General features: G+C 34.8%; 1 protein-coding gene across 2 annotated transcripts in view; it reads right to left on the minus strand.

The window, feature by feature from the left end:
* The window catches only part of LOC145259780 (E3 ubiquitin-protein ligase AMFR-like), a 116,175-nt gene extending 95,658 nt beyond the window's left edge, over nt 1–20,517 (minus strand). Inside the window, exon 1 of one of the 2 annotated variants that reach the window (XM_080117536.1) lies at nt 18,868–20,517. In XM_080117536.1, coding sequence (XP_079973662.1) covers nt 18,868–19,200 — 333 coding nt within the window. In that variant the 5' untranslated portion in view covers nt 19,201–20,517. Of the gene's footprint in view, nt 1–4,611; nt 4,755–18,867 lie in introns of those variants that run through there. The other variant, XM_080117537.1, reaches the window with a different exon arrangement.
* Nucleotides 20,518–21,088: the final 571 nt, after the last annotated feature.

Consider the following 21,088-nt stretch of genomic DNA (forward strand, 5'->3'; position numbering starts at 1 on the left):
ACATTTTTCAACTTCCTTGTCCATACCAGGCCAGTACACATATCCTCTCATAAGGGATTTCATTCTCGAAATGCCCGGATGACCTGTATGAAATTCCTTCAGAATTTTCCTCTGTAACGTTAGTGGAATTACGATCCTCTCACCATACATGAGCACATCTTCACAGATGGAAAAAGGCGTTGTTTGATCTACCTTTTTATTTTTTTTTATCCATCCCAATTGATTTTTCATTTTCTTAATGAAAATGTCATTTACTGCCTCTTTTTTTATTTTTTCGAAAGTTACCGGAAGTTCACGTATCATATTACACATTGAACTTGTACATTCACTTTCGTCTTTAAGCGCAGCAATTACCGTTTCTTCGAAACTTTCGCTTCTTTTAGGGATCAACCGTGATAATGCATCTGCGTGTCCTAACTTTTTTGAGGATACATGTTCCATCTTAAACTGATAGTTTAAGAGGGTTACAGCCCATCGCTGTAATCGATTCGCAGTATGTGTGGGAATGCCTTTCTTTGATCCAAATATGGTAAGTAGGGGTTTATGGTCGGTTTGCAAAATAAAAGATCGTCCATGGAGAAATCGATTGTACTTTGTAATTCCAAATATTATCGACAGCGCCTCTTTTTCAATTTGGCTGTAATTTTTCTCCGCTGCAACCAACGTTCTTGAAGCATGGGCGATAGCTTTTGTCCTACCATCCTCATACTTGTGAAGTAATACAGCGCCAACACCATAATCACTGGCGTCCGTTGCTAGTATTAGTTCCTTTTCTGGATTGAAATGTGCCAATGCTAAGTCTGACAGTAGACATCTTTTGATATTTTGGAAAGCAGATTCACATTCCTTATTCCAGTTCCATTTAACACCCTTTTTCAGTAACTCGTTAAGAGGAGCTCTTAAATTATGTATGTTAGGGATGTAAATTGCATAGTATTGAGCTAATCCCAAAAACGATTTTAATTTTGTCACTGAATCTGGAGCAGGCATCTTTTCAATTGCTTCAGTCCTTTGTGGATCCGGTCTTCGACCCTCTTTGTCGATTATTTGACCTAGATATTTAATTTTTTTCATAAAAAAATCGCATTTTTCTGGGCTCAATTTAAAACCAAATTCCTGTATTCTTTTGAATACTTCTTTTACATGCTTCTTATGATCTTGCAAATTTTCACTTTTAATTAGGATATCGTCAAGGTAGGCCATTGAAAATTCCAACCCTGCCAGCATCGTGTCCATAATTTGCTGGAAAATAGCAGGAGCAACCTTTAATCCAAAAGGAAGCCTCTTTAGCTTAAAAATGCCCTTATGAGTATTTATGCCTAAGTATTTGGAGCATTCATCGCTGATCTTAATTTGCAAGTAAGCATCTGAGAGGTCTATCTTAGAAAAAATTTTTCCTCCGTTAAGCTTAGAGAACAGATCTTCTGCGGACGGAAGGGGATAATTATGGTCCAATAGACAGTCATTTAAACCCGTTGAAAAATCTCCACAGACCCTTATTCTGTTATTTTTTTTCTTTACATACACGGTTGGACTTGCCCAATCTGTGTGGTTAACTTTTTCAATGACTTCCAGTTGTTGAAGTCTATCCAACTCTTTTTCGATTGCGTCCATCGCTGAAAAAGGCACATTCCTTTTAGGTTTGAATACTGGAGTGGCATTTTTCTTTAATTCAAATTTTGCCTCTGTCTTAATACAGAGTCCTAGTCCTTCGGCAAAAACATTGGGAAATTCAGTTTTCAAATCCTTCAGGAAGTCTTCCCTTTGGTTTGCTTTTTCTGCAGTTAAAACGTTACAAAACGAATTTATGGGTTTCTCCCATAAATTAAACAGGACAATCCAATCTACCCCAAACAGGCATGTATTCTTTCCTGGTACGACGTACACTTTGGATTTATGAGTCTGGTTAGCGAATGTCACTTTGCATTTTAATTCTCCCTTGAACTCTAATCTTTTGCCGCACACACTTCTCGCCGTCTTTCTGGTTTTCGTTAATTCAGGTCGACCTATCCTTTTCCATATATCTTCATTTATAATACTAATATCTGCACCGCTATCCAGAAGCAATGTAACCAGATGTCCATTTATCCGAACATCAACATATTTCCGTCTTTCGCAGCTTTTTTCTTTATTCATGCGAAGCGTATTTACATTATCGGTCCCTTGTCTTTTCTTCTGGGCACAGTATGTTCCCTTGTGACCTCTGAGACCACATTCATAACATATTTTGTTCCTAAACCAGCAGGTCTTATTGTTGTGTCTTAAACTACCACAACATTTACACTTTAGCTTTGGGTCTTTGTATCCTTTAAGGATCCTGTGTTCTTGGAACCTGGACTTTCTTGTGGTCCCTTGCCTTTTTACTTGCTGCACCTTAAAAATATTTTTCTCTTCAATGCGAGTGTTGTCTTTCTTTATGTTAATCAGACGTTGACACTCTTCAGTGACTTTTTGCAATGTTATGTTAGGATCCGCCTCCATAATTGTTAGGATCCGTGAACGTATATCTTTGTCCCTTGGTGCTGTGAGACCTTGTACAAAGATTAAACATTTAAATTGGTCTGCGGAAATTTCATTCAATTTAAATGATTCGCATAAACAGTTCACAGTGCAAGCATATTCTAGATAGTCTTCAGCTTCTGCCTTCTGAATGTTCAAACATTTGTATCTAGAGTGAAATAGGCTATCCCTTTTATCAAATATTTTCGACAAGGTACTAATTGTTTCCTCGAACGAAACCTCCTCCGGTTTTTTTGGTAGAATTAGATTTGCATACTTGGTGTTTTCATCAGTACCCAGTTTTTGTAGTAGCAGGGTAACTTTTTCCTCATCGGTCCAGTCTAAACATCTTTTCGTAAAAATTGTTTCGTATCTTCTGTAGTATGCAGGGAAAGTAACACCAGTATCCGGGGAGTAACGAAATTCCGTTAGTGAATTTGAAATACCCTCGGCAGAAAAATTAGTCTTCTTCCCGGTCGACGTTAGAATTAGCTTTTCTAAATTCTTTTGCTGTGTCGACATTTGTCGTTGTAGTATGTTTGTTTGTTCTTGTTGTGCCTCTAAAGTTTTTTGTGTTCTTTCTTGTTGTTGTTGCAGCTGTTGCTGTAGCTGTTGTTGTTGAATTTGTTGTTGTTGTTGCGCTAAAAATTGTTGAGTCATTTTTGTCTGTTCCTGGATGCTAAGGGCTAGAGCCTTAGTTAACTCTGCTAATTGTTCCATGTTAGCTTCTAGTACAAAAATGTCTTTTCGAATTCTACACAATAATTCCAAAGAAAAATCGTAAATTTACGTATATCGTAAATTAGTAGCAATATGCAGACACAACACGTTTCAACAAAGTTCATCCATAGTAATTCAACAGGCTTTGTAAAATAATTCTTTTTTTTTTTTTTTTTTTTTTCAACAACGTAAGTTCATACACAAAATATTTCTTACTTCCCACGACAAATAGTTCCAATTATTTATATAAAGGCAATAACAAACAATTAATTTTCCAAAAAAAAAAAATATATATGGCTGCCGTTCCCACGTGGCATAAAATGGTACAATAGTCGTTGTATTTATATTTTTTTCTTTCGAAACTCGTAATCCTTTAGTGTAGTTTCGAATTCAACTTGCGACCATTTTTTTTTTTTTTTTTTTTTTTACTTGTCAAAATAAATATAAATTCCACTTTACCTTGAACATGTTTCTATAATTTCTTGTGAGTTCTTTACGAAGAAAAATCCGTACTTTTCGCTACTTTAGGTAGGAAAAATTTTTAAATTCATTGACGCACGTGGTCAAAAATCCTTGTGTAGTTTGTTTTTTTCGTAAAACAAAAAATCCTTGCATTGTACACAGTCCTTGGTACGGTAATTTATCTCTGTTAAGAGAAAGAACATCCTTTCGTCGCCATTGTTATATTCCTAAATACTTAGGAAATAAAGACAAACGTGAGTTACACCGAGTGGTATGTGTAATGGGGTTTATTTATAATACAGAAACGTAAGGCTGCTCGCCTAAGGTAAATAGAAGTACATAGTAACAAGTATGGGGAAGAAAGTCTGATAATCAACACGTAAGACTATCCGTCTTACTGCGACTGCTTGTCTGCCGCTGTCTGCCAAACAGTCCAATATATATATACAGTTTGTAACCGGTGTATAGCCAGTTATGTTCCTTCACAACAAAAACGAAAAAAAAGTGAAAAAGCAATGAAATTCCAAAGAAATATATGTAGCGCCAGATAAATACAGTCACAGCTAGTAATAATCATAATATCTTAAGTTGAAAATTTGACCCTTAGACTACCAACCAGATAGATTCACTTAATAATGTGAAAAAAAAAGGTTTACAGCAAATTTATATTTTTATATTTCTATTTTTAATTTGAAAGACCTTGGAAAACGGATTTTCCAAGAAATTTGTATTTGACTTGGCGGTCTGCAAAGATAAATCTGCATACTTGAGGTATTTCAATCAATTCAAAGAAGGAAACTCCATATCAATAAAAAATTAACTACAGTCAAAAAATAAATTCTAGAAAATACTGCAAATTAGACTGTAGTCTAATTAATCTATCTATACAAAACTCCATTTAAGCTACATTGTTAGTAAATTATCACTTACCAAAAAACACATGGAAAACATTGGGAGCACATTAAGGTATTTAAAAACAAGACTGGAGTCAAACTTAAAATTTGAGAAAATTCATTGCTTTAAGAGTCAGTCTGTAAACTATGTCAACTATGACGAAAAAATATTTTTTCTAAGTTTATATATGTTCCAAGAAATAAAATCTTAAAAATTATCTAGACTGCATATGACCAATTCAGTCAGCATTTGTTATGTTGCTTTGAAGCATGCAGTCCACAGCTTCCAGAAACTACTATTCATCCTTTGTGATGTCATAAAGAATGAATGGCTTTTGGCCACATTCATTCATGATGAATGCATAGTGACAAACAAGAATTTTTTCATTTTACTAATGAGTTACCACTTAAGACCAAAAACCACTCAAAGATAAAGGATAATGCTATGGATTGTTAGTTAAAAAATATTATGAGAAGATTGAAAATGATAAAATTTGAATTTTTATGAGGATACTTTATGGAGAGTATTTGTTGACATGAGATTTGAGGACAATCAAGTTGTAGTCTGCAGAGAAGCAATTCCATGGTAAGGTGTTTGGCAGATGAAAAGTTCTTGGAAAGAAACTGGAAATTCCATTTAATGCTAGACATACAGATGAAGAAAGGATAGTTCTTTGCAATGAAGGTCAAATTATGTGCTCTTTCTGTGAATGTCTTACAAAGAGGAACCAGGGATTGTGGCTCAGTCAAGCATCTTCTACAGAAATAGCAATAGAGCAAAGAAAGACTAGCAATGTCTCATCCATAAGAAAGGGCTGCAGAGAACAAAAAAGATCTTCCCCTATTAAATTGTGAAGTCTATTTTGTACTCTGTCAAAGCAAAAAAAAAGTGAGTGGCACATCTCCGGATGTGGCAGCAATAATCTTTCTTAGGATGTATCTGACTCTTATATATACAGGGGATCAGAAGTCAGATACTTTCTGGAGTGGTAGAATATGTCAACCAATTTTTCCAGCAACCTTGCCAGCAGTTTGAATGAAAATTTTCCATTTTGTATTTGGAGTGACAGGAGCTCATCAAAGCAAAGGGTTTGTTTAAAATGTTTAAATTCATATGTAGTATCATGTATTAGATTGAGTTGTGATTTCATTTTGCACTTGCGCACTCAAGCCTGGACTGTTAACTGTGTAGAAATAAAATTAATACACGTAGACATGTTTCCACCCAAAAGGACAATTCAAGTCAGTTCCTGTTTGATCACCTCTTCATAGGATGTTATCATATGCTCATCGTTTCACTATGAATGGCCGGCTAGAATGGAACTCTCGGGATACAGCATTTGTTTATCAACAAAATTCAGCCTACTGAAGAACAATGTTTTCCCTTGAATATGTCTTTCTAAGTAAATTTGTCATACTTCAAGCTGTGCAGTTTGAATGTTGAAAGGTCAGTTGAGATTGTTATGTTCCTTGAGTTTCAACACATGCTAACATGTAAAATATATAATCAAAGTAGCTACTTATGCTTCAGCTGCAATAGGCAGTGTTTGAAAAGAATATTTGTATTCTTAAACAAACATGAAATAATATTAGAATCAGAAGGTAAACAAGGGGAAGAAGAAAAGGAAGCTGACCCCCACCCCCAATGTAAAATTGAAGCTGTATGAACCCCTACACCACATTCCTTTTTACAGCATTGTTCATTTTCAGATTTTCGTATGTTTGTTTTTCCAACCTAACATTAGCCTAGCAAAATTTTTTATTGACAGAAAGAGGGTCTCAGCTTTTCTGTTGGACAATGTCAATAAGAAACCGTTCTGCAGAAATTGTAAAAGTATCAAATCAAAATGACTCTCCATTGCTGCAACTTGTGTCCAGTTGATAGAAAAACACTTGTTTTGGTAATGCAATATTTACAACTAGCCAGAACTTAGATAATGGATTTGTCCATCTAAGCCAAATAGAACATCTCATCTAGCTTATGTATCAACTCTCTGGTTTCTGATCTCAATTTAGTTCTATTTGAACTGGTAAAGCAGCTGAACACTGGCTATGGAATTCGATAGACATGAGATACTCATATTGACATCTTTAGTCACTCAAGTTCAAATTCAATGAGAATTAGTTGACCAATATTGCTATTCTTTTCAAAGTGCAGCCCCATGGGTGTTGATTGTAGGTAACAAAATTATTAGAATGAAGGTTTTTTTTTTTTTTTTTTTTACAAAGGCATCACCACATTATCAAGGCCCAGAGGCCACTCAAGGATAAGGGTTAAAGAGTGTACAGTAGAAATTGGTCAATATAGTAATCATTAGTAATGAAAATTTGGCAAATTTAATAACCTATATGGAACGGCCCATCAAGAACTTATTTACTTTAGACTTGAACACAACCATATTGTAGTCAGCCGGAAAGCAGGAAAACGGAAGACAATTCTACAGGCGTGCAGTTCTAAGAAAGAAGCTTTGTTCATGGAATCTACGTTTAGGTTTAGGCACAGATAAAGAGTGGGGGAAATTATTGATAGTGTTTACAGCTAGACGAGTGTTTCTTGTGAAAGTTTGGCGAGGGGGGACCATAGATTGAAGCTCAGTTGAACACTTTCCATGAAAATAACGATACATCAGAGACAAACTCGCAACATCTCTTCTGTGAGATAGAGGTTGCAAGGAGGAGAAAAGGACATCTCCTACGAGGCTACGAAGTCTATTTTGAACTCTATCAAGGCAGGACAAGTCCTTTCTAGCAGCTCCTGCCCAGATGTGGCAACAGTATTCCATCCTTGGACGTACCTGGCTCTTATATAGATAGAGAATAGCATCAGCAGTGAGATATCTACTGGATCGATAGAAAGATCCCACCATTTTTCCAGCGGCCTTGGCAACAGATTTGATATACGTGTTCCATTTAAGATCAGGAGTAATGGTCAAGCCCAGAAGCTTGTCAAAACTTGAGGCCTCCTGAAGATGAGAGCCATTCATTTCAATTGATGACAAATGTGGATTAGAATGTTGATGATGTAAAGAGAGAAGCTTGGTTTTAGATGCATTAAAAGTAACCAGCCACTCCTTTCCCCATTGTACTACGTGCTCAAGATCAGAGGAGAGAGAATTGGAGAGAACTTGGTCGTTTACTGTCTTAGATGTGGTACCATAAATGGTAGTGTCGTCAGCATAAATGTCTACAAATGATGTAAGGATATGATTTGGAAGATCATTAATGTAGATCAGGAAAAGAGTTGGGCCCAGGATGGATCCCTGAGGGACACCGGCATTAATACTGTGAGCTTCTGATTTTTGCCCCTCAACTACTACTCTTATGAACCTATCAGAAAGAAATGATTTAATAATTGAGAAGACTTTTCCAGCTATACCATAGCTAGCGATCTTATGAAGTAAACCTTTATGCCATACCCTATCAAAGGCTTTAGATATGTCAAGAGCAATTGCCCTAGAAAGATTGCCACCGTCGAGAGATTTGCTAATCCTATGCGATATAACTGTAAGCACATCTGCTGTAGATCTAGCAGAACGGAAACCATATTGAGTGTCACTAAGAAGGTTATTTTTGTTGAGATGTTTGATTACTTCTGTATTTAACACAGATTCTAGCAACTTACTCATGACGCACAGGAGACTTATTGGCCTGTACTGAGAGGGGGATGAGCGATCACCTGAATTCTTAAATACAGGGCATACTGATGAGATTTTCCAGGGAGATGGGAAACTATTCTCCTTAAGACAATGTTTAAACAGTTTTGTAAGTATGGGCACTAGTTCAGGTTGAAGTTTTTTGAGTACTATAATTGGAATACCATCAGGGCCAGTTGCTTTACTCGAATCAAGGTTTTTGATTAGCTTCGCAACATCACGTACAGATATACGTATATCACATAGCGTGTTTTCTGATACAGGAGGAAATATTGGGGGTTGGCGGTCTTGGTCGCAAAGGGTAGAATTAGCTGCAAAGTTCTTGACAAAGAGTTTGGCTTTGTCTGATGCTGACGAGATTACCTCAGGTCCATTGATAATAGTTGGGATGGAGCACACGCTTCTGTTCAGGATTCTGTTTGCTATTTGCCAAAACTGGTGGGAACCAAGCCGCTGCTCAGCTACTTTGGACTTAACAGATTGAGCATACAACTCTCTTGCGTTCCTTATTACTTTCTTACAATGGTTGCTGGCAGTCCTGAAAACGGCTTTAGTTTCCATACATCTATTACGTTTGAAGCAGTGGAAAAAGTGATTTCTGTGCGCAATGGCAGCAGCACATTCTGGAGAGAACCATGGCTGGCTGTTAGGTTTTTGCTGAAACTTTTTAGAGGGTATGAAATGGTCAATACCTACAATTAACCATTCAGTTAGGTCTAATACTATAGAGGACACATCCTTTTTAAACATGGAATGCAGAGGTAGATCAGATATAAATGTACGGAAGCTATCCCAGTCAGCCTTAGTGTATCGATATACTGTACGATGAAGAGGTACGTCTGGGGACTTATTACATTTCATTTTTATCTTAATTGATACAACAGAGTGGTCGGAAGATCCAAGAGGCGACAGAACAGAAACTGAACATAGTTCAGGGCAAGTTGTGAGAAAAAGGTCTAGTAGGCTCGGATACTGGCCGTCATTATCGGGCACACGGGTAGGTTCCTGAACAATCTGAGTGAGGTCATAGGCAATGGAGAAATCATGACAGAACCTCCCCTCATCATCGGTCTTGTTTGAGTGGGTCAACCATTCGACGTTGTGAACATTGAAGTCTCCACATACGTGAATGTTAGCTGAAGGATAAGTAGAAAGGACTTGGTCAATTTTCTCAGATATGCTTTGAAATATAGTAACTCCGCTGTTGTGGGGGGCGATAGAGAGTAAATATAAATGCAGTAGTGTGAGCTAAAGCAACCCAGAAGCACATATAGGGTAAGTTAGGATCTTCCCTGGAGATGTCCCTCCCACATGGAAAGCTATCATTAATATAGGCACATATTCCATGCCCATGGCGATCTTGGGGGTCAGATTTAGAAGTTAAGTTAGAGTATCCTGTAATTGCAAACTCATCTAGAGAAATAGCCTGTCCAATGCCAGTTTCACTTAAAAATAAAAGGTCTGGTTTAGTCTCCTGTAATTGGGTTTCAACCTCTGGAAGGTTAGAACGAAGACCCCTGATGTTGGAGAAGGAGACATGGTAGTAGGGGTCTACGTTGGAAGTTGGATAACCGGGTTTAATCGTGTATTTTTTCTTGAAACTTGTCATGATGAAATTTTGGAATTTGTGGACTAGGTCGACAGATTTACTTAGAGCAGGACAGAGAGGGGAAACTAAGAGAGAAAAAGAAACGAAGAATTTTTTTTTTTTTTTGTACCACATGATAAGGTAAAGCCGTAACAATTACCCACTAGTATGGCATCGAGAGGCCCCACCAGAAGCTACTGCATGGTCCAGATTCCATTCACCAAATGGCAATACAGCAGCCCCAGTACTTTGCACCTGCTGATAGGACAGCCTCCTTAGTGGTTAATCCAAGGTTCGGGTCCCTGACTATCAGGCGGATAACGTCAGCCCAGACAAAACGTTTACCTCCAGCACCCTTACTAGTGACATGGCTACAAGGATAGACATAGAAACAGAAAATTTCCACCAACTCTGCCAACTGTTCGCGCAAAAATACTGCCAACCTAGAAAACAGCTTTTTCTTCTCCCTTTGTCAGAAAAATAACTCATTTAAAAAATGAGGACTGAGGGACAAATAAGAAGAAGCGAGAGTAACAGGAGCTGCCGATAACGCATCCACAATGCGTTTTCTACTCTCCATTTAAAAAAAAACAAAAAAACAACAAAAAAAAAACTATTAAGTATTGTACTTATAAAAGTCCAACAGACGTGTTTAAGGGAAAGTATGGTGATAGATTCCCCTCTCACGAACTAAAAATGAGTACATTTAGGTAATCTATTTTTGCAATCAACTCAGTAGATAAATAAACATTTATGGACGAGAAAAAAAAAAAAAAAAAAAAGCTAGCATTTAATACAACAGAAATACATAAATTAAATACTGAAATAAAATGTAGTTATTAATATTTGAATCTAAAAATAAAAAGTGCGAATTAGTAGAGAAAATCACTTATCACAACAACGCTTCCGTCTCCAAATTGCAAACTAGTGAAGAATTTAACTTTTAATAGCGTTCAGAAGATTTTTTTTTAAATTAACCGTTAAGAGAAAGCGTGATTTTATTCTGAACTTTAACTAATCACGTTTTAAGCAACTTATGATATAAAAGAAAATCAGATGGGGGGGGGGGGTTCTTCCGAAGTTAGTTGGTGACGTTATAAGTAATTGCGAGATAAGATGGGAGCCAGAAATAAGGGGTGGGGGACTGAAAATAATATAATGGATTGATTATACAATATTTAAGATCAACTTGGTAGAATTGGTTAGATCAATTGAGTAGTTGGAGTGGTGTCAGCTTTGTTGCAAATGAGACTTATGCCACCCTAAAATTGAAAATAGAGATGGTTTAAAGGAGTTGACAAATCTTATATTATTATTTAATCTTTACCATTATTTAAATTTTTTAATTCTTATAGTTCATAATTAGCTTATTGCATTCTTTATGCCAGTATAATTATCATCAGTCTTTTAATCGGTCTTTCAAGTAAACAGAAGAGGTAAATAAAAAAGTAAAAACTGCTTAGAAAATACAACTGAATTTATTTACATTTACGATACATGGAAGTATTTAAAACATGCCACAAGTTCCTAATGTAAGGACATATGAAAAAGGCAGACTTAATGATATCATGTAAAATACATCAAATATAGCTGGTATTGACGTTATTCAATTTTGTAGTCAACGCTCAGCTGTCTAGACCAATTGAGCTTTTGTTTTGAGAGAGAAGCCTAGAAAGTTGGTTTATAAAAAAAGGTAGAATTTTCCATCATGTTTAAATGGGCAAGTCCATTCTCTGTGTTCTAATTAATTGCTAGTTCACGAATGAATAATTATATCAATATTGCTTAATTCAAGCAAAACTTTTCCTATCAATTATTGGAACTCTTTTATGCCAGTAAGTTTCAATTAGATTTCACACGTGTAGTAACAACTGACCACATGATATCTCTGGTGAGATGACTGCATATCCAGGAACTATCCTGGATAAAACAGAAGTAGTGAACAAATGAACTTTGTCGCTTCAATGACTAAACCAAAAACAAGAAAAAAGAGGGAGGAATTTTGACAAATATGCTGCACTCTCAAAAGTCAGCACAAAAAGGGCAAAGAAAAGAAAGTGTTTCAAATCACACCTTTTATAATTGATGATTACATAGTTAAATCAATTGAATGACCTATGGTCATGTGATCTGAGACTTTGGGCATTCAGAAAAAAAATGACCTCACCTGATTGGTTTTATAGCTAGGCTTGATGCTGTATTGTCTTTTGGGCCTTTGTTTGTCATTATCACCATATTCAGTAACGTCTGTTTTATATGCTGGCAAGTAATGGACGGCTTTTAAAAATTGGCTTCCAAACTAGCCTATTTCTATATCTACCAACTTACCTGATTCACAAGGCAATAGAATCAACACTGCTATCGGGAAGGTGCAAAAAAAATGGATGGTCAACTGAGGACATGGCTCACAACGGTCAAAGCTGACTTGGAAGCTATAACCAACCCTTGTATCTTCAGTGTCTCACAATGGATGGAATTGAGAATGGTTGATGTATACTGAGGAGTCAGCAGTGGACAGACCTGGATAATTTGCCTTGACCTTTGATATGGCAAATTAAATTGAAACCGGTTTAACCCATCCAGAGTGAATGTCGTCACAAATACAAGCATGTAGCCTATCTCTGACCAGGTCATTACATAACCAGAAATGCAACAGATTTTCTTTGAAAGTTATTTCCTTAATTGAGGCAAGATTTTTATAGACTGGACACCCTTCCTGGCGTCAACCCAGTGACGTGATGGGGACGAGTGCTTTTATTGAGACGCCATAGATGATTACTTACCAAGGCCAAAGAGCACTTCACTTACCCTTAACTTGGATTTGTCCAGGGAATAAAGCAATTTTGTGAAACAGAATAATTTATTAAATTAATATTAAACAACCACTGAATTAAAAAGCAACATAAAGCAATAGATAATTAAAATTTTCTTTTTCAAAATTAATTAGAAATTGAATAAAATTCTAATTGACTAAAAAACAAAGTGATTTTAAAAACCATCTGATTGGCCAAATAACAAAAAAATAAAAAATGCCTGATAAAAAGTAAAAATAAAATTGTGAAATCAAATTTAGGTTATGTGGTAAACCAAAGTAGTTCAGTGTTTTTACTGTTACTATATACACCGCCCCATTTAATAAGCAGGCCAAAACAACTTTAACTTTTGTCTTGCTATAAGATAATTATGGACTACTTTTACAGTTATTGAGGTTACACTTGTAATAACTTACATTAAACCCTTTAATTGTTAAGTTGAGTAAAGTGATTTATTGGGCTACAATGTTGCTAGGATTCTTCACTGCTTTCACTATTACCATACCTCAGATCAGAGTTGGGATTATAAAAACAGGCACTGTTTTTCAGCTTATTTCACTTGCTGATCTAGTGGTTGCCATTAATTAGCTGTTTTGATACCTCCTTATAATACAGATTTTTGTTTCAGTAGCTTCTTTCCAAGAACTGCATGCTTGTGGAACTCTTTTTCTACTGACTGTTTTCCTCCTTTGCCTTTTCAAAGCTAAGATCCATAGGCATCTCCTGTCTTTGTGATAATCATTTCTCACACTTTTTAGCTCTTTACATCAAGTGGTTTCAAGCCTTGTTTGGAGCGATTTCAATCAAAAAGGCCACTAGCACAATCGAAACATCTGCTGCTATTCCATGTCTCCTATATTTTCATATTTTTGCTAGAATGTTTTTTTTAAATGTTTCTTTAAAAAGACGTGTTTTATGGTTAGTTTGAAAATATATTGATTCTCTTCCATAAGCAACGCGGTCCTGGATATGACCTTAAACTATATCCGATGGTGAGACCCTAGCTTGCGGGCTTTGGGGAGTGTGAAGCCACCCTTTAATTACCATTTCTCACAGGTCTACTCTGACTGAGTGGTAATACCTGTTAGGGTCCCAACTATGGATTAAATAGAAACTGACTTGAAAAAAAAAACCCCAAACATATTCTATTAAAAAATTGTTCTTCAAAATCACTGGATTCAGTATTAAATAACCTGAAAAGGGTTGATATGCCGTAAAATAAAAAACAACTAACCAATTTCTAGACAACGCAAAACCTAAGACCAAAATAATAAAGTTTCTTCAGAAAAATTAATTTAATGAATCAAGAAAACCAAAATTGAATCAATTCTTGCAATGACGTTTCTTGCATAAATTTTGTATTTTTTGCAGTCAAAATTTGTCATATCATCAACTGGGGTTACTATGATAGGTTTTGGGGTATTTGTTCCTATTCCCTAAATGAATAACACTTAGCCTTTGATCTTGAAAAAGTAAAGAAAAAATTATTTCAACTTTTTATACATTTTTATTTTAATGGTAAAAAAAATTATAGTAGACCCTATGATGGGACATTCATCACATTGCTCTAAATCCACTTTTCACTTTCAACACTAGAAGGATCTCGGCTATCACAAATGGTGCAAACTCCTAATTTCTTAACTGGAACTTTCAGATTTTGGAGGAGCACTTTTACGTTTCCTCAAACCAGATGTAGATGGATACAAATCAGCAAAATTTCACTACGAATTTGCTGTTCCTGGAGTTATGTTTAGTTTTGTGATGTTTTCCTTTTTGATGAAATAGTCCTCAAGCATTCCAGCAACATCATTTCCAAGAACTTCTTAGGCTTGGTGTGAAACATTAAATACAATACCGTTGTAGTATAGATGTTACATCCTGATTTTAGGGGTGAAACAAATCAAGGTTGAAGTTCTGAACTTTTGAGATGAGGGCTGATTGTTTATATTACTTGTTTTAATCAGACTATTGTTCTCATCTTGAGTGTTATTTGTGCAACATTTTGGTTGGTTTGGACTTTGACTATCTTCAGGCATGTTGGTTGTTGTTAGAAAAAGAAACGAGAAAGGTTACTGGCTCTGTACTTTTGTATTCTTGGAATTAGTCTGTTTTATGGCTTTGTTTCTTATCTTTGAAAAAATTGGTTGACGGGGGGGGGGGGACTCTAATAAAAATCGACAGGGGGATTATCTCCCTTCAATTGCCAAAATTTTAAGGGTGAACAATTTGTTTTTTCTACAATTAGAGCCTCCCAAATGCTATTAATTTCTAAGCTTAGTCTGCTTTCGTTTCCAAACAACAATCAACATGCCTGAAGATGGTTGAAGGCCAAACCAGCTGAAACGTTGTACAAATAACACTCAAGATGAGAACAATAGTCCGATCAATATAAGTAATATAAATCAAGGTTGATTAATTAAATGCAAAAAATACAAGTTGACAGAAGATTATCACAGTGGTCACCAATGTCAAATTAGCACTGGTTGACAGTAGCTGCTAAAAACAAGATTAATTCAGTTGGGTAATATATGTTTAAGAGTGAAATCAGTTTTCAGCATCACTATTAAAAACACTTTCAAACATGCGAGACCCTGGAATGAAAACTCAATAGGAAAAATACAGTCATCTTTATCGTGGAAAAAGAGTCTAGCTAAGAGCAAATGATATCTCAAATTCATTTAATCAGGAAATTATGAACATGAGTTATTGCACTTCCATAGCTGGCCTCTTTCAACTTGTTTATAAGGATGGCAATTATATTTTTGTTTTTAATGCTCTTTGTTGTTTTTACTGCTTTACTAAAACATGGTTTAAATAAAAGATGTTTGTTAGTAATGCTGAAACCCATTTCACTCTAAATAATTTAATAGCAATTAACATAGAATAGGGTAAAAATCCAGAATATCTAACTCGTTAACGTGTAAACAAACAAAAACAAAACAATTTACATCAAATGCATTAGAATTAAACTATCTAACTAGCTAAGTTTTTATGTTCATAACACATTTTATTTCATGCTTTTTCTTCTATAAAATCTGTCTTCTTGACACTCAAGACATAATAAGCAGCTAAAACCTGTAGGCATGTTGTGGTTGTCATTAAATGTGAAAAACAAATTTTATAAATTGTTTTTCCCCAATGACATTAATTGCTCTCAGGAACAATTTTGAAGATCTTTGTAAATGCCTCCAAGTCTAGAAATGGTTCAACTTATGGGAGTCACTTCTCAATGGCAACTACCTTCCAGTTGGTTCTTCACCAAACACACCACTTGATTTTAAACCTGGTCGACTAATTCTGGATGAGATGATATAATCATAGGTCTTAGGTGTTGCTGATGATTCTTTCTTTACTCCCATTATCCAATCCAGTCAGGTGGCAAATAAAGCCCACAGTGTGTTCTTTTTTATCTACTGCTCCTTTGCCACTATGAAAACTAACATTTTTCTAATCACTATACATATCTCTGGTGCAGCAACTGATTCTAGAATATAATATTGTAGTGTCATTTTAATTCGAGATACCCAACACCTAGAACAAATTCAGACATTGCAATATGGATGGTCTGTAAACTTCACATAAAGTCTTATGAACAATGATTAGAGACTCTCAATCTTGCTGAAATGCAGGCAGCTGCGTGGAGACCTCATGTTTGTCTTCAACATCATACACATCAATTACAATATGCCTTGTGAAATCTTCACAGCTCTACAGTGAGGGCTTCATAGAAACTTAGAAAAGATGTACCAATATGAGTTCAGCTAAATTGTTGTAAGACATGTTTTCGGTTTGGATCACTTTACTGTGGAACAGACTGCCAGAAATCATGGTCAGCATATAAACGACTTAACAGTTCAAGAGAGTGCTAGATGTATCATACCTACTGATTTTTGGATAATTAGATTTCATTTATGAGTGGGGGACACGTTTCTGGCATAAAGCATTATCAATCAGAATTTAAATATAACTTTTGAGAAGCTTTTACTCAAGTTGTGGTAACCTTAGGACCCAGCAAAGAATGCATGTAGTTGCATTCTGTTTCATGGAACAGCCTACCAAAGGTAGTGATAACGTCTTGTATCCAGAATTAAAGTCACTAAACAAAACATTCAAACGATATATAAATGTGCACAATTGTCCTTTTACATGGCTTGTTGCATTTTGCTATTTTTTGACAGTAAAAAGTGTGGCATAAAAAGTATTAACCTTAAAAGTTCTCTAGGCAGCTAGAAAATTTCATTTGTGCATTTTAACATTCCGCAGCAAATTTAAACAGACATTCTTAATATGGAAACCGGGAGGGCATGTTTACTATTACCTTGTGCAGACGAAACTCAAGTTCCGCAAATCTTTGTTTACTTTGTCAGCTGATCGTTCTGCTTCATAACGAATACCCTGGAAAAGTCCCATTTGATTAATGTTTACCAGTTTTAAAATAAGCAAACAAACTTTTTTGTCTTTCAGAATAATAGAACATTTTTAAACTGATAAAAATTAATTAAAAAGAGACTTTTCTAGGGCATTCATCGTGAAGCAGAACAATCAGCTGACAAAGAAAATAAACAAAGACATGCTGAGCTTGATTTAAACCAACTATCCTAGAATGAAAATAATTGGTAAATGTTACCTTACGCTACAACAGAACACCGACAACTCTCATTTATTTTTTTTAGAGGTATTCGAGGTCGCTGACAACGAATTGGATTATCAAACCCGTCGCAAATTTACCGTTTGCACGGTATGAATCCCTGGATCCTGGGACTATTTTGTGCTATTACACCAGCTCCAACAGCGTTTTCTTATAGTGAAGTGACTCATCACATCGCGTATAATGAAGTGACCTATCACATCGGAGGAATCTTTAGCAGACATTTGAAATAAGTTAAAAAAAAAAAATTTAAAAAAAAAAAAAAAAAAGTGGTTAATTTTTTTTTTTTTGTGAGTGTTACGTAGTCTTTAAATACTTTTTGGTACTGGTCGCGGTAAGAGTTCCCTGCCGAACACCTTCAAAAAACAATGACTTCTCCCCACGCATGCGCAAAGGACATGTTTTAGTTGCCATAGTAACAAAACGATCCTTAATTTTTATCGACATTGTTTTACTGTTTATGAATATTGAAATAAAATACATTACTACACATTTATTAATAATATCTCACTTTTAATCACTTTTATCGACATTTTTAAAACTTTTTTTTACTTTATAATAGCATTTTCTTTTTAAATGACAACGTTAATGTTTATGAATATTGAAATAAAATACATTACTACACATTTATTAATTTCTTTTTTTTTTTACCGTTTATGTGTCACTTTTATCGACTTTTTCTTTTTCTTATATTGAATATTGAAATAAAAGACATTACTACGCATTTATTAATATCTTTTTTTTTTTTTTTTTACTGTTTTACTGTTTGTGTCACTTTTATCGACTTTTTCTTTTGTTTTAAAACGTAGTCATTTAAAACAGAAAAGAAAAAGTCGATAAAAGTGACACAAACAGTAAAAAAAAAAGAAAAAAGATATTAATAAATGTGTAGTAATGTATTTTATTCCAATATTCATAAACATTAACGTTGTCATTTAAAAAGAAAATGCTATTAAAAAGTAAAAAAAAAAGTTTTAAAAAGTTGATAAAAGTGATTAAAAGTGAGATATTATTAATAAATGTGTAGTAATGTATTTTATTTCAATATTCATAAACAGTAAAACAATGTCGATAAAAATTAAGGATCGTTTTGTTACTATGGCAACTAAAACATGTCCTTTGCGCATGCGTGGGGAGAAGTCATTGTTTTTTGAGGGTGTTCGGCAGGGAACTCTTACCGCGACCAGTACCTACTTTTTAATTGATCTCAAAAAATTAAGTTTTCACGAGCGGTTTACAAAAACATTTTATGTCTTCCGTTCTTTTTTTTTGGGGGGGGGGTGTATTCAATTATAAACTTGTGTAGTTTAACAGTTTAATTTACGGTTTTTTTCTGTAACACGCTGACATTTACCGAGTAGAATACCGTTTAATATTTCACAAAAATTCTGTTTACATTGAGGAGGGAGGAGGCTTTAAATGTTAAAATGCACAAATGTCGAATTTTATTCTAATGCGTTTGACTTTTTTTTTCTTTTTTATGATTTATCGAGTATTAAATATTTTTGACTTTTACCCAGAACAGACACTATATTTTAATCCTATGAGATTATTTTTCTTAAAAAAAAAAAAAAAAAAATGAACTACTTACCCAAAGACACCAAACTTGTTCGGTAAGGACATAGAACATATTCCAACCATAACTGTCATGCGTCCAATTGACCAGATTTTCATGTTCGTCATGTTTTGGGCCAATGACCGGCATTTTCTCGTCGTCATCGTCGTCGTCATCAGAGGAAGAGGAGGAGGAGGCAACAGATGACGATGTTGCCGACCCGACAACAGAAAGAGAATCATTTTCAGAATTCAAACTCGTCACCATCCGATCCGCATAAAACAAGGCACACGACAATAACAGGACACTGATTGTTGTATATGTCCTTAAGCTTGGTAAAGGAATTCTCTCTAAGAGTATCACAGGCATGACTAATATTGTTGTTGTTATTATTATTATTATTAATATTATAGATAGGGGACTTTGGCAGCAAATAGTTACCAAATTAAGCTTTTGTTTTTTCTTCTCTGCTTTGCTTCAGTCGTAGAAGTTACAAAAAGTATCGAAATTGAAGAGTATAATGAGTTTTACATTTATGTTCTTGCAGTTAAGTACTGTTAGTATATCATTGGTGAAATGTCTTACAGTTTAAAAGCTACTGTAACTATCCCTCCTTTTCTAATATATTAGAAACTATTGTGACTGTCATATTTTACTATTCCCATTTATTAGGAGCTATTACATTATTGTAACTGTCCTATTTTAGGGAGCTTTTGTAACTGTCCTCTGCTATTATATTTAGCAATTGTAATTGTCCACTTTTTATTATTAAAAGCTTTTGCAACTGTCCCCCTTTTTTCTATTATATTAAGCTATTATAACTCTCTATTTTTGGGCCATGGAAAAACATACAATTTGAATCGGGACAATTTAAGCAACAACCTTTTGTTTTTACGCAATCTTAATTAAGTTCTTGTTTTAGGAGTGTCCATTCTTCTCAGTTACGCTGTTTGATATTTAAAGTTACACGACGATTAACTTACCTCCATGAACTACCACTAAATTAATTAAAAATTTAAAGATATAAAATAACATTTGTTAAAAAAAAAAAAAAAATAGTTAAGCAAACATCACGTTACACGATACCACATGAAAACATTCATTGCGATCAAAACAGTTTTCATATATTAAATGAAAAAAAAAATGTTTGTTTTGAGTAGTCAAAAATAAAGGATAAACCACCTTACAAAATACTAATAAAATAGAAAACCTAATAAAGAAATGTAAATATATATTTTAAAAAAAGAAAACACAGTAATTAAGTTTTTGGGAGATCCAAATGTTCTTTTTAAAGTCGCCACCAGGTGTCGCCACCGAAGACGTCTCTCTCTTTCTCTCTAAACTTGCAAAAAATGCACGGATATTGTTTATGTTTTTTTTTAGCCGAAATAAATGTCTTCTCTCCAAAAAGAATATAAGTATCACCAAAAATAATAATCCTTCAGAGTTGATTTTGTTTTTTAGGTGGTTATAAAAATGCGCCTATCCCGGCTGGCTTATTATAAGACGTAGGAAAGTGACAGCTGCCATAATAATAAAAACTATGACGACTGATTTAAGAAGAAGACGACAAACAGACAGACGCGCGATGACCACGTGATCAATTCTACTTCCGGTTTGAAAGAATGTCCCCCCCCCCTCCACACTTGACTTCATTTCTTAAGAAAAAAGAAAGAAATAAAGAAAAAGAAACAATGCTAGGTTTAATTTCAGAGCGCACGCACATCTAGTCGAATATGTTTCGTGACTTCAAACAACAATTATTTTATGTTTCGAATTTTTTTAGTGTAGGATCAATAATTTGGATTATTCGAATTACTGTTCTCTAGGTACCTCCAACGCGCACCACAGTTTTATCCCTCCCTTATATGTACCTATTTACTATGCCTCCCCACGGGACAGGGTCGTTTTTTAACGTGGAGAAAAGGTACAAAAATAAAAATTGTCTCAGTCGTGAAGGATTTCTCCTCCACCGAAAGAGAACAAGAAATGGAAGTGCAGTAGCATCTGAAGATCAGATACTACACTTTGATCTTGACCAAAAGGCCCTTATATGTAACACGATGTAATTGTAATTTAATATTATTATCCTAACTTTTTTACCATTTAAAAAAAAAAGCTTCAAATAAACTGCTAATATTTTTTTTTTACAGGATACAAAAATAATGAAAATGTGAGACAAAAATCGTGTTTACATTATTGACGCTTTAAAACAACGTTCCTATGTAGTGACATTTTTTAAGCCGTTCACACACCC

The sequence above is a fragment of the Euprymna scolopes genome, chromosome 35 (assembly GCF_053919585.1).
Source record: "Euprymna scolopes isolate OS-2025 chromosome 35, ASM5391958v1, whole genome shotgun sequence".
Taxonomy (NCBI): Eukaryota; Metazoa; Mollusca; class Cephalopoda; order Sepiida; family Sepiolidae; genus Euprymna; species Euprymna scolopes.